The sequence below is a fragment of the Thalassophryne amazonica genome, chromosome 16 (assembly GCF_902500255.1).
Source record: "Thalassophryne amazonica chromosome 16, fThaAma1.1, whole genome shotgun sequence".
Taxonomy (NCBI): Eukaryota; Metazoa; Chordata; class Actinopteri; order Batrachoidiformes; family Batrachoididae; genus Thalassophryne; species Thalassophryne amazonica.
Genome location: NC_047118.1, coordinates 21,695,601 through 21,709,503, shown reverse-complemented (window position 1 = coordinate 21,709,503; position 13,903 = coordinate 21,695,601). Strand labels below are relative to the sequence as shown.

The following is a 13,903-nucleotide window of genomic DNA, read 5'->3' as shown; positions in this document are numbered from 1 at the left end:
GCATTGGCTCGAACTACGTACTATTCACATTGAACATTCATTGTATCCCAACTACAGTCTGCCCACCAGGCTAATGAGATCCCCCACCAGGGCAGAAATACTTTTTTTTTTTTTATTTTTTTTTTTTATGGCAGTGAAGAAGAATGCAGATGAAATAACAAAAAATAATGCCAAATATCCATTTATCAACAATTACATTTGCAGCTCTGTCATCAGTCAAATCACACTCAGTTCCCCCTCCCCACTTCCGTAGCCCAGCACACATTTGTCAAAACACCTGTTAAATACTTTCTTAAAGAAGTAAATCATTCCAAAGTTAAAACTAGAAAGTAAAAATAAACTTGACTTCTTGGAAATTTGCAGTTCTGGCCAGGGCCGCCCACTGTGGCTAGATTCTTAAACATACAAAATTTGTCCTCTGCTTTTTTTTAACCCATCCTAATTACAGTTAGACACAATCCAACCACTAGGAATAGTGGGTAGTTTTAGTCTGGTGCCCAGGGAGCAACTCTAGATGTAGAGACTCTGTCTTGGTCAGGGGCAGAGAAAGGAGCAGACCCTAATTAAGCATGTTTTGTTTTTGACAGGTCTGACAATGTTCTGCCACCATGCTAGCAAGTGTGTGTGAATTGGTTGTTGCTGGAAGATACCAAAAATACAAAGCAAGATTAGCGTCAGTGCTGTTACAGATACAGCTATTGACATATATTAGTAGTTTCATTGGATAATTTTAAAAATGAATAAATAAACAAATAAATAAATTTATCATGGTTTATGGTGTGAAATGTTCGAGCTGACCAAAACCAATTTTCTGTTGTCGCAAAGGACCTGAGCATAAAAAAAATTGCAAATGAAATTTTGTGCATTTCTAATCTATAAGCAACAGTTACAGCAGATTCCACTGTTAGTCAGTGCAGCCCTATTGCCAGTTGATAGTGGTATAGGATTTGTGTGTGTTTATTTATTTTTGTGCTCAGCAGTACCAAAAATGTCTGCCGGTGTTCAGCTGACATGTACTTTCTCACCTTTACATACATACCTTCCTCATGTACTTGTGATTCTCTTTGGTCTGTGGCTGGCTTCTCATGCTAAGCACTGGGCTGTATGACATCTAAATGAGGCCTGATGCAGATTGGGGACCTACTACAGTTATATGTCGGTCAGTGCAACCGAATATAACCCCTCTGTTCCTGCGTCAGAGTGGGCTAGTGAGGCCTAGGGGAGAGATGTAGGATGGATTTTTGGAGGGTTGATTCAGCGCTGGCACTGCACGGACTCTCGGGTGCATTTGGCTAGGGAGAAAATTTAACTGTACGTTCCAACTCTGGTAGTGTCTCCAGAGATGGCCACTTTTTGAGAATGGCCAGAAAAATTCTGAAAGTTTTTCATTACAGATGTGACATCTGATTGGTTCTGGTAATTACAGAAATCTTATTTACATCCAGGGGCCTCTAGTTTATCTCAAGGGTTTTTACTTAGGCTTAGTTTTCCATAGGACTTCCTCTTTGGGTTGTATAAATATATTAGCTAATATTTTATGCTCCTCCCCTTGGTGATTATGCCCTGTTTAGGGGTGGGTGTGTGTTTGTGTGTGTGTGTATGCGTGCATGCGTATATATGTGTGTGTGTGTGTGTGTGTGTGTGTGAAAGAGAGGGTTGGGGGGAGGAGAGAGAGAGAGAGACATGAGAGGACACGGCAGAGTACTTTGTTTGCAGAATAAATATTGATACAAACCAAGCAAGGATCCAATTGATCTGTGTGAGCGTAACCGCAACAGTGCTGCTCTCGGTGTTTCACTACCAATTGGAAGTGCGACATTCTGATCTCTGTCTCAAGAAAATTGACATTTCACAAGGAAGTCTGAAGACGCTGCACCAGCAAGGACACGTACCTGGTTTCTGTAGATGACTGGGGGCGCTGAGGTGAACAGTTATCTCAAAGGTCGCGGCTAGGTCATGAGCCAGCAACTGTGAGGGATAAGAACAGAGACTTTTCAGGGCTAATGACTGACAGGAAGAGCTCCAGAAGGCATGCAGGAAAGAGGGAATTATCCTCGCAGTCGAGTGAATCAGTGTCTCAATTTGCAGATGCCGTAGCAGCGGAGGTATCCATTCTGTTCCCAGATGGTAAGGAGGGTGACTTGGTATGGGAGAGTTGATTGCGGCATAGGATCCAGGCCCTAGTGACAGTGGGACCTAAAACTTAAGAGAATGACTCCCTTAAATACAGCTACCGATTTGGCAGTTTAGCTCATAGTCAAGTTTGCAGTAGCTTCCCCATTTCTCCTGTAAAGAGCACCATGTTTTGATGGGAATAGCTGAATTTTTGTCTTGTAGGAAGTGAAAGTTAAGAAAATGTCAATGGAAAATGGAAAGCCTGCTTTCATTTCTCCCTGTAGGAGCAATGCTGCTCTTGATATGTTTATGTAAACTTTGTTTGTGCAGCCTTTCTCCTGTCTATGTTGGAGCTGCTGGTGTTTGGTGAATTTTCAGGAAATGTTATGAACTTCATCTGTTAACCTTTGTTCTAGTTTTGGGGTCTCGGTATGAAAAAGTTGGATTTGGATTTCCATCCATTTTTCTGTTTCAGTTGCTTTTCATCTAATATTTTGCTGAATATTTATCTCAGATTTTGAATGTGAAGTTCCAACTCAAAAAGCTGTTGGGGGATCGAGATATAGTTGTACCTCTATCAGACTGTGTTCAAACAAGACATGATTGCTAACTGCACAATATTAAAACTTTAAACATTATTTAAGCTTTTCCCTTACACAAATGCACAGGCAGTACTATGGAAGAAAGAGGAAGGAGTGGTTATCTACATGTTCCCATGCAACAGTTGGGTCAACTTCATAAAGATAAGGACAAGAGAAATGAACTTCTATTTGGCTTTCAAAGTGTCAGTCAAAATACTGCACTTTAACTGCACCCATATTGCACTCTTCATTGTCAATTAATGTTATTATAAATGGATTAATTTGCTTTTATATAAAATGTCAGAAATAAAAAACTTGTGCAATTCAAACTGAGGATAGAAACTAGTGTAAGAGTAAGGCATCATTGTGCATGTTGATGCAGCTGGCATACACACTTCTCTCTCTCTTTTGATCAATATTTTAATATGTTATCTGATTGCAAAGAAATAAATAGTCCAGATAATTATATCCCCCACAAGCAAAGGTTTAATATAGGAATCACCCTGTCAATGAGAACTTCAAAGCACATCTCTCCAAACCAGTCGATGGATTTCAATAAAACTTTTCACAATACTAAAACACTATCAGGATGTGCATGAGCAGTGTCAGTATCATAGCCGATGAGGTTTCACTGAGGCACGATTATTGCTAGTGGAAAATAATTCCAGTGTGACATTATCAACAAGAGATAATTTAACTTTTATATCTAATTGTTGCATCATATAACATTGACTTTGTAAGTGCAACTTCTTCAGTGTGTTTTGGTTTAAATTCAGATGAAATTAAGTTTTGACCAGAGCTTTTGTTGGTATTCCGCTCACACTCTGGGTTACTTGTGTTGCCTGCTACGCTGCATCATGCGGTCAAAACACTGTTGTCATCATTGGTTAAGGGAGAAATAGAAGTGCTTAATTTGAACCAGGTGAGGCAACAAATGAGAATGTGTCCAAGTCATTGTCATTAATAAGTGAGATTGTGATCGCAGTTGTTTTAAAACATTTATATTTCCTTTTTCTATAACAAATAAAAAACATCCTTTAAAAAAAAATCCAAAACCATAGGCCCTACAAAATAATAATAATTTAAAAAACCATCTTAAAAAACACACCGCACACCCATGACAAGCAGTTCAATTAGGTCCAATAGTTTTCAAGGATCCAAGATATGAAATAACTGGTTGCCACACTTTTAGAAACCCATCAGCCCTCCCTCTAAAACTAAACTTGATTTTTTTTTTTTTTTTTTTTTTTTTCTTCTTCATAACATAAGATTTTTCAACCATAAAGAAATAGATGGGGGACATGAAGCTTTCCATGCACTGCTGGACTGATAGTATTGCACACCGGGCATTTGGCCTACTGGCCTGCGGATTTTTTTTTTTACGAAGTAAAGCGAGCTGTGCGCTTTTCATCCGCGTTTTTGTAGCAGCTACGACTCGTCCTCACCTCTTAAAGCGCGGTGATAACAGCACACCTGCACTGAGCTTTACAGACATTTTTATGCTTTTTTTTTTTAAACTCCTTTATTTAGAGCTGAGCTGAGCCGCTCCGTATCTGCACGTTAAAACAGCTGATCCTCCGCCACGCGTCAACAACTAACACTATTTTCCACTCAAATGCAACTAAATTCTCTTTCTGAGGACCACATGATGTGAAAACGCAATAAAACTTTCTGACCTGTAAATCTGGTCATGTTTTCTGCATAAATAAATGTTATCCATTCTTTGTGCCCAAATACCAAAGCAGGGGCGAATCCAGATGGAATGGGGGCATGGGGCAAGGATGTCCCCCCCCCCACAACACCCCTAGATTAAAGGTCCAGTTTTGAAGCCTTTTTTTACTACAACTACTAATACTACTTAAAATAATAATAATTTCGACAAGTAAAATGTTTAGAGAAAATTTAAATGTTAGAAAAATGTTAGAAAGAATTTAATAGTTACATTTATTAATAATGTAGGTTAGAAATTACAAGACAACTGTCTCCATTTTGTGGCCTTTTTGTGTATTGCAGTTTCAAAAGTTCAACCTTTGTATCCAGTCATTTGGTCCAGTCATCCAGTCATTTCTTGCTTTATATGATGAATTGTATCACACAAGTAATGATATATTATTTATAGTATAGCCTACAGTATTTCTATAACAAATGTTTTTATATAATTTCTATTTCTAAATTTAAGTAACAAGGCTGTATGAAATGACGGCTTATGTCTAAAAAGTAATGTGACCTACTGTCAATAGATCGTACTTTTGATAAGCCTATGATAACTGTATTTCGGGAGAACTTTTCATAATGCTTCTTATAGTGTTAAAATGTATGTGTCTCCTGGTGCACATTGATCGGTTAAGGGACCAAAAAAAAAAAAAACACACTGTCACAGCAGGCTTAATTTTTTTCGATACCTGGTGGTGGCCTGGTCTTGGTTAAAAATGCCCGGCCTGAAAAATCTCCCCAGTCCAGCCCTGTTTCCATGATAGTAATATTCTGCACCATGCTATCAATGTGATAAAGGCAATCGCATCTGCCTGCGAGTTGGTAAGGGACACAGTGGGGATTCCAGGAACTCAAAAAAATAGCAATCAGTGGACAAGGCTCAAGCCTGACGCCAAGAACGTATGAGATAACATCAGAATACGAAATCCAGTATGGCTGAAGTTTGGGGCTAAGAAAAAACATATGACTTAAATCACAAGGAGGGGAGTTACACCTGTCAGACAGATCAGAGACATTGTAATCCTGCAACCCTTAAATGTACCCTATTTTCCAGAGTATAAGTCGCAGGACCTAAAAGAAAAAACCTGCGACTTATACAGTGGGTCGGATCACACCATAATTACGCTATAATGACGTATTGAAGTTTTGCATTTTGCAACATATACAACAGTTGCAAACTGCTTAATGACACATTCTTCCGTTGGTCGGTGCTCTGTAACATATTAAAGGAAATGTGATTGAAATGGGCTAAAAACACTTCTGTGCCTACATAATTCAAATATAATCGTCTTTAGAATATGGTCAATAGTCAAATTGTTGCTGTATTTGTAAACACATTAACTGATTTTAAGTCTTGTTCCATGGACTGTGATTTTTGCTTATAGATTTGAACCTGTTTAATCCCCCAACACCCTAAATTGTCCTGTCTGTCCATGAATGTTGTAAGCACAACTTCTACATAGATTGTTGGATTTCATTCAAACTTATGGTAGCGCACCATACAGTGATTTATATGAAGGAATATGATTGCAGTTTGATGACTTCAAAGGGCTGGAATTTAACTCTTTTAATTGATGCGTCCTATGATATTGACTTCATAAGCGCAATTCCTATTAAACTGGTTTATAATGGTAGCACACTATGTGCAGGGCTCTCCCTGAACAATGGCACAATGGAGTCGCACCATCATGTTAGGTCTTTGCGCTGTCGTGCAGATTGTCAAATTTAGGGTGTTCCCTCTCTGTTTTCCTGGGTAATTTATTTGTTCACATCGTTGTGAATCTTGGAGCTCCTCTGGTCTGGAAGAATCATCAGTCAGTACAGGAGCAGTGTGTGCATGTGAACACAGTTTGTGGGAAAACTGGGCTGTGGAGTGCAGCATTTCCACAAAAGCTGCATTGGTAAATCCACTGAGTACACTGTTGACGCACAAATGAAAACTGATTAAATTAGAATAAAGGCATTTTTTCAGTTGTTTAATTTAACCGTTATTTAATCAAGTTAGTGTCATTGAGATTGAGACCTCTTTTACAAAGGAAACCTGGGCAATTATAAAGTTTCCAATTCACCTAACCTGCATGTCTTTAAATATGGGAAGAAACCGGAGCGCCCGGGGGAAACCCACGCAAACTCCACACAGAAAGGCCACAGGTGGGAATCTAACCCATGACCTTTTTGTTGTGAGACAACAGTGCTAACCACTAATCCACCGCACTTCCATAGTTAAAGTTGATTCTGTTAAAGTCTTTTGCTTCATCTGAGAGGTGGAGAACAACCAGTGGATCAACACACTGCACCATGTGTTTTTTGAATATACATGGACACTCTGCTCCGATTTAAATATGCAATAAGTCTGTTTCAATGAGCAGCGCGAACCTTGATTTGCTTATAAGACTTTATTTTACTCATTGTGCCACTTTGTAAAATTCTAGCTGCTGCTGCTATGTTGATTAGCTACACCGGTTATACGCATGCTCCACGTTGTCTTCTCTATTTTTTATTTTATTTTTTTTTTTAATGGGAGCATTACATACAGGCCTGGCATATGTAATACAGTGTGTACACTTTTTGAAAATGACACATAAAAAATCATATCCATTTCATTCTGTGCAGGTTGTAATTTTAGATGAGATGTAAAGCTGAAGTTGCAGGAAATGGCTTCCATTGGTATTTGGAAAAAAGCTAAATGTTAGCGCTTCTCCCCACCAAAGGGGATGGGGGAGATAGCCCCCTTCGCACCTGACCTCTAGTGCCATCATGCTCTAAATTTCAGTGCAGAACCTTGATGTGAAGATACTCATGAAGGAAAATAATTCTGGTCTGACATCTTGAAAGAATCACAATTGGCTTTTTTTTTTAATACATCATATTTACCAATTGCATATGAACAGACCTGTTTGTGCCATAAATACAAAGGTCGATTACTTTAACTCAGGCGTTTCATCAAAAAACCTTTACTACAGCAGATATCTCATACATATAAACTACTATCAGCAGAATAATTGGAACTTAAAAATTAAAATTGACCCCAGCCCCACATGTAATTGTCAAAAAGTACAGAGGCATTTTTCATTCCGTTCTGTTACGGCCTAGCTTGCTTTTTGGCTCTTTTGAGATGGTCTGTGACCTTTACTTTGTCATTCCCTTTTAAAACTCTGAGTTGTTAATCACAGGGGCAGCCATTGCTGGGTATGCAGTGTCATAAATCTTAGACATGCAGCCATGACACACTTGAACTCTCTTGGGGATGCCGTAGGCTACTTGTTTGTATCAGTCACTAGTACCCTTCCAACGTGAGAGGCAAATGCTGCTCTGGGGTGCCACACTTCATATAAAATCATCTTTCTTGTTTATTTTATGACTTATACAACAATAATGAGTACCGTATTTCCTTGATTAAAAGTCCAGGCATTTATTTTTTTTGTTTTTCAAACCGTGCTCAGACCTGGTGCTTAAACGAGGCATGCCTTTATTCAAGGCCAGTGATTATTAACGAAATGCTGCTTGCTGCCTGCACTGTAATGTGGTACTACCTTTCACACACATCCCTGGGTATGACAAACCAAAGACGATCGCTTTAGATTAGAACCCTCTGCATCGCTGCTTACCCTCTCCGAGCTCCGTTGAAACAACGGAGACCGCAACGGTTGTGATTGTTCACTTTTCCGGTTTCACTCCTTCCTCTTCGATTATATTTAAAATGTTTTTGCAGTGCACATGCCAGTTACATTTCAATCATGGATCAAATAGAGGAATGTTTGGCAGAAAGGTCCACAAATATGACCAACTTCACAACATGGAGCCAAAAAACTACAGAGATGCTCAAATAACCTGCAATTCATGGGGGCAAATTGCACGTACCGTAATGTTGGTTTGGAGGTTGATGATTGTACAAAGAAGTGGAGTTTGTTGAGGTGTTTAATCAAGGAAATATGGTTCTCATTGTTTTAAAAATTGTGAAATATTCCTCTGTTGGGTGTTTGTGCATTCAGTGAATTTGACTCAGTTGCATGTATAGTAAATACTTTTTGATCCATATTATGTCTGCCCTGGTCGTCCACAGTTGTGTAACTTAGAAAATTTGTTAGATCGATGGACACGATAGATCCCATAATCCCGTCTTCTTAAATGGAGGAACAGGCTGAGCTGGTAACTGAGCTTTTGACAAGCGCACAGGTTAGCTTTGAGTTAGCAGAAGTTAGCATGCATGCTAGTGTCCGCTAAATGACTTGTAAATCACTTCAGAGGTATTATTAAGTTTCAAAAACAGCATTTTTCAGTTTTAGAAGTGTTTATTTCTTGCTAGCTTTTACATAATATATGAGAAACATGTAGGGTAAATGTACCCATTAAGCCCACCAAAATGTAAGTTGCGCTATTTTTCCTATATATTGACATAATTTGTAAGTGACATCATTTGTTAAAGGGCAAGATTCACCTCTCATTTGAATATTTAGTAATTAGTTGATGTACAATTCAAAAGATGTAATTAAGAAATTTTAGGGAAAAAGTCAAGTCTGGAATGGGCTTAATTGGTATCATTCAAGCCCATGTGTGTTCCAAATAAGCCCATAATATCATTTGATAAAAATAAACTTGTCTAATGCAATTTATATGTACATTTATCTATCTCTAGGGGTGGTGGCCAAGTGGTTAGTCCACTTGGTTTCAGTACGGAAGGTTCCCAGTTCAAACCTCACCCCTGCAACATTTCTCCATGCAATGTGGAGTTGCGTCAGGAAGGACATCCGGCCAATTTAATTCAACATGCAGATCCACCTTGGATTTGCTGTGGCGACCCCAAGTGCGAACAAGGGAGCAGCCGAAGGGACTTAGTATCTGTCTATTTATCTGTTTATCTGTCTATCTAGTAAAGTAGAACAATTACTACTGTGCACACATTCAGAAATATAACGTTTCTGTCATTGAATATTAGCATGTGCTCGCTGTAGTTTGCATAGTTTGCATGTATTTTGATGGGATGTACCCTTTAAGCCCACCTGTTAAAAAAAAAAAAAAAAGTTAATTTATGAAATTAATCAGCTCCACAGAACAATTTATGATGCATTTATCTAAATATCAATGTTAAATGAATAACAAAATGCTTAATATTTGTAGCTGACAACCTTAGTTCTTGTGGCAGAGTAGCATTAACAGGGCTAGGCGTGTTAGCGTGAGATCAGCTATGTTTGCCAGCTCGTAAAACTCATCTTTCCATTTGAAGGGAAATCATATAATTTGGCAAAATACTATTTATCTATAAATCAGAATTAATAGTTACCTGTTATTTGACATAATATTAACGTACTTACCAAAGATGTGGCTGAAATTTGCTGAAAAAAAAAAATGAAATCTGGCAGGTCCCAAAACAGCAACGTTTTTGGGTGTCTGGCTTTCGGTGAAAATTTTACAGGCTTCACAGAGAATAAGGACTGTTACTACAGCTTTAAGGACCCCTTTAAGGACGCTCGGCTCGCCGCGGGAAACAGATGGCTCTGTGGATACGAGACCGTCATGTGCTCTTTCTCTGGTTATCACAAGAGCTGCACATCAGCCATTTTCCAGCAGATTTAACTTTTAACAAGAGCTTTTGTCATGGAAAGCCGCGCAGAGGCTTCGCGCGTAAAGACCGATTCGCTTTGGAAGCGAGACAAAGGAACACCTCCGTTTCGGCGTGTCAGAGGACAAGTTTGGACATGCCTATCTCGGCTTTCAATGCTTACCAGTCCAGTAAGTATCAGAGAAATTGTAGAGAGCTGGACATGTCCAAACTTGTCCTCTGACACGCCGAAATGGAGGTGTTCCGTTGTCTCGCTTCCAAAGCGAATCGGTCTTTACGCGCGAAGCCTCCGCGCGGCTTTCCATGACAAAATCGCTTGTTAAAAGTGAAATCTGCCGGAAAATGGCTGTCCAGCTCTTGTGATAACCAGAGAAAGAGCACATGACGGTCTCGTATCCACAGAGCCATCCGTTTAGAAATGGTTCGGTGGCTTGTGCCGCATCGTCGCAGCTCGGAGCGCGGCATGCCAAGCGTCCTTAAAGGGGTCCTTAAAGCTGTAGTAACAGTCCTTATTATCTGTGAAGCCCGTAAAATTTTCACCGAAAGCCAGATAAATTTTTAGAATGGTTTCCAGGTGCCAGTTTCTAACAGCTTCTGAAAAAAGTCTGATGGAAAAAAAGTCCTTTTCATTCTGCCATTTCCAGACAATGAAAATCCGACGAGGGGGCAGGACCACTCCTTCCCAAGGCGTGCTCACAGGCGAATGACATAACCGACAGGCGTGAAAAAACCCATGCATGCGCACGAGGGTTAAAGCATGTCTGACGTAAACATATGAATGAAATCCATATAGTTTTTGAAAAAAATAAAAAGGACCGTTACTTTATTGACAGACCTCGTAGAGGCAAAGTCTTTGCAATACCCAATGGCCGTATTTGATGGCCTTCGGTAAAAATTGTAGTCCTGGTCTTTGTCATTTTGTGAAATACCTTTTTTATGTTGTTATTTAAACATGGATGTGGTTTAAATATGTGAAGATTGTACTTAAAGCGGACTTTTATTTCTTATTCCAGTGAAGGAGTTTCTTGCCAAAGCCAAAGAAGATTTCCTGAAGAAATGGGAAAATCCTTCACAGGTGAAGAACTTTTGATGTGGGTTTAGCTTTTTGTAAAGTGTGATCCAATTGCACTCATATATATATATATATATATATATATATATCAAACATTTTTATTTGATAGTTGCATTGGGCCCTCTGCTGCATTACTGTGAAATAATATGCATTTCACCACGCATTTCCATGTACATATGTACAGTGTGTGTTTGTGTACTGTTACCTCTGCCATTGAAGTTGGGTGGAGGTTATGTTTTCACCCCTGTTTTTGTCTGTCTGTATCTGAACAGCCTGTGTAACCCACAATTTTTCATATATCGTTATGAAATTTTTACAGAGGAGTCGAATCCTGATAGGCAAGAACTAATTCAATTTTCAAGGTCAAAGTCAAGAAAAATCTTGGCAAATTGGAAAATTCTCTATCCTTTAACATTGAATAAATTTTCAAAAATTCATAACTCTGTCAAAAAAGATCAAATTTCTTTCATATTTGATAGCCTTATGTAGGTTGGTATACTTTATTGACTGACAAACTGATCTGGATTACAGATTTTGTGGCCATTTAAATTTAACATTGAAAACCCCATTTAATGTATATTTTACATTATATCTTAATCAAACGTGCCTCAGTCGCTCTATTTGAAAGTGAGGTGCAGACTGACACTCACTATCACCTGACAAAGTTTGATCCAGATCTGATCCGGATTGTGCATTTTGTTGACATTTGAATTTAATATTGAAAAGCCATTTGTACATTTTGCATAACATTGCAGTCAAAAGTGCCTCAGTCTCATTTTTCTGTTATGGATTTATTTATGTCACCAAAATTGGATGGAGGTTCCATTTTTACTCGTATGCCTGTTTGTCTGTCTTCCAGTTATCAGTTGGAAACCAGGTGACAAAAATCAGTGACAAATTGAGCATAGCAGAGATAACCAATGTTCTGTGAAAATTATCAGAAAAAGAATTCAGAAACTAAAACAGTTAAGGTGGGGGGGGGGGAGATACCTGACAACACCACAAAACTTCAATTCAAGTATACAAACTAAATGCATACTCCTGACATTTGATCACATCTAATGTATCTTGTGAAAAAACACTTCCAACAGGACTTTGACCTTGAATTAAAAAAAAATTCAAGGTAAGAATTTGTGGAATTGGAAACTAGTGTTAGCAGAGGTTTATGCTGTGATTTTAGGTGTTTTTTGTTTTGTCATTACTTTCATCATACTGACATACTTTTATGCCCCTCAGCAAACTGCGGCATTGGACCACTTTGAGCGTTTGAAGACTTTAGGCACTGGTTCATTTGGACGAGTCATGCTGGTGATACACAAAGAATCAGGACAGCATTATGCTATGAAAATACTTGACAAACAGAAGGTAGGTAATAGAAGAACTTGCAAGTTAAAATATGGGCATTTAAAGGGGTTACATTTTTTAATAGTACTTTTTACAGTATTATAGACTGTTGAAGTGACTCATCCTTAAGTGTATACAAAATTAGATGATGATGATGATGATGATAATCATAACAATAATAATTAAAATAACATCTTTTTGTACCTTGTACGTAAAATGGAATGGTCATGTGCAAAAAGTCATGTGAAGCTCACTCTTATGGTAGACGAAGGCACAAACCAGAAATGGCACAAAACAAAATGGAAGTGGCACAAAAAATCTGCCCATAGGGGAAAAACCCACATACTGATGCTAGACAAAGCGATTCTTGAAAGGCGCGAACCGTGTGAAATAACACTCAGAAAATTAGCGTTCCTATGGCTGCCATTGCCGCTTTGAATCAATCCTTGAAGGGTGCGAACTGTAGAGACCTGCTTTGTGAGTATTCCTAGCGTTGTGATTAGCTTACCTGAGTATTTTAAAGTAGAAAATATTTGAACAACGTAAATTTCACAGTACTAAAATCCTAAATTGGTAATTTTTTCCACAAAGAAAGGCTAGAAAAGCTGTGTGACACTCGCAGCTGTGATTCTCATTTATTTTCAGTTATGCCAAAAATGTATGTAGGACTGATCGAAAGACAAATATGCCTGCTACAATTTCAGTTTTTTAATTTACATTTCGTTGCTACGATAAAAAAAAAAAATTGGAAGCACTGTGATAAGCTATTGAACACTGTTTCTTCAGTAATTTGTCTTTTTATTTCTAAGTTTCATTACTTTGATGTTCTGTTTTAAATTATTGTTTGACATATACACTGATAGTGAAGTGCTTCACTCATTAATGTCGGCGACATCGAACATATTAAAAATACATGACAGTACAGAGAATAAGAGACAGAGGGCTTGTTAAATGTTTTAATACATACAGTAGGCAAATAAGTGTTTGATATACTGTCAGTATTGCAAATTTTCCCCACCTACAAAGAATGGAGAGGTCTGTAATTTTTATCATAGGTCCACTTCAACTGTGAGAGATAGAATCAGAAAAAAAAAATCAGAAAATCACATTGTATGATTTTTAAATAATTTGCATTTTATTGCATGAAATAAGGGTGAAAGCACAGTGAACACCCCAGTTGATTTTTGAAGGGTGAAAGTAAATTTAAGCCCTTTGCATTTATTTATGGAGGTATATTTCCTCATTCTAATTGATTAAATATCATGCACTCCTCATATTCTGTAATCTGTGAGCATTTCAGAGGTCTACTACAAATAATAAGAAAATTACGGCTCTCTGAATGTAGCGTATTTGGTCCATTTTAGCATGTAACCAGTGGCCTTTTTGCTCTTATGCCAAAATTGGTTGATTGCCATGATGGTAATAATAAGTCAGACAGCTGCCAGATGGCAGCAGTTGTTTGCTGTGTCCACCAGTCTTCCTGAACTGACCACTGCAGACTTCCCAGCATGCTCTTGG

General features: G+C 38.3%; 1 protein-coding gene and 1 non-coding gene across 3 annotated transcripts in view; both read left to right on the top strand.

Moving 5' to 3' along the window:
- The window catches only part of prkacaa (protein kinase, cAMP-dependent, catalytic, alpha, genome duplicate a), a 51,448-nt gene that overhangs the window by 15,590 nt on the left and 21,955 nt on the right, over positions 1 to 13,903 (top strand). The window contains exons 1-3 of one of the 2 annotated variants that reach the window (XM_034189437.1): positions 1,908 to 2,127; positions 10,983 to 11,044; positions 12,278 to 12,406. In XM_034189437.1, coding sequence (XP_034045328.1) covers positions 2,004 to 2,127; positions 10,983 to 11,044; positions 12,278 to 12,406 — 315 coding nt within the window. In that variant the 5' untranslated portion in view covers positions 1,908 to 2,003. Of the gene's footprint in view, positions 1 to 1,907; positions 2,128 to 10,982; positions 11,045 to 12,277; positions 12,407 to 13,903 lie in introns of those variants that run through there. The other variant, XM_034189438.1, reaches the window with a different exon arrangement.
- Positions 3,288 to 3,428, top strand: LOC117528830. Its single transcript, XR_004565887.1, has one exon. It is a non-coding gene; the product is annotated as a U4 spliceosomal RNA (small nuclear RNA).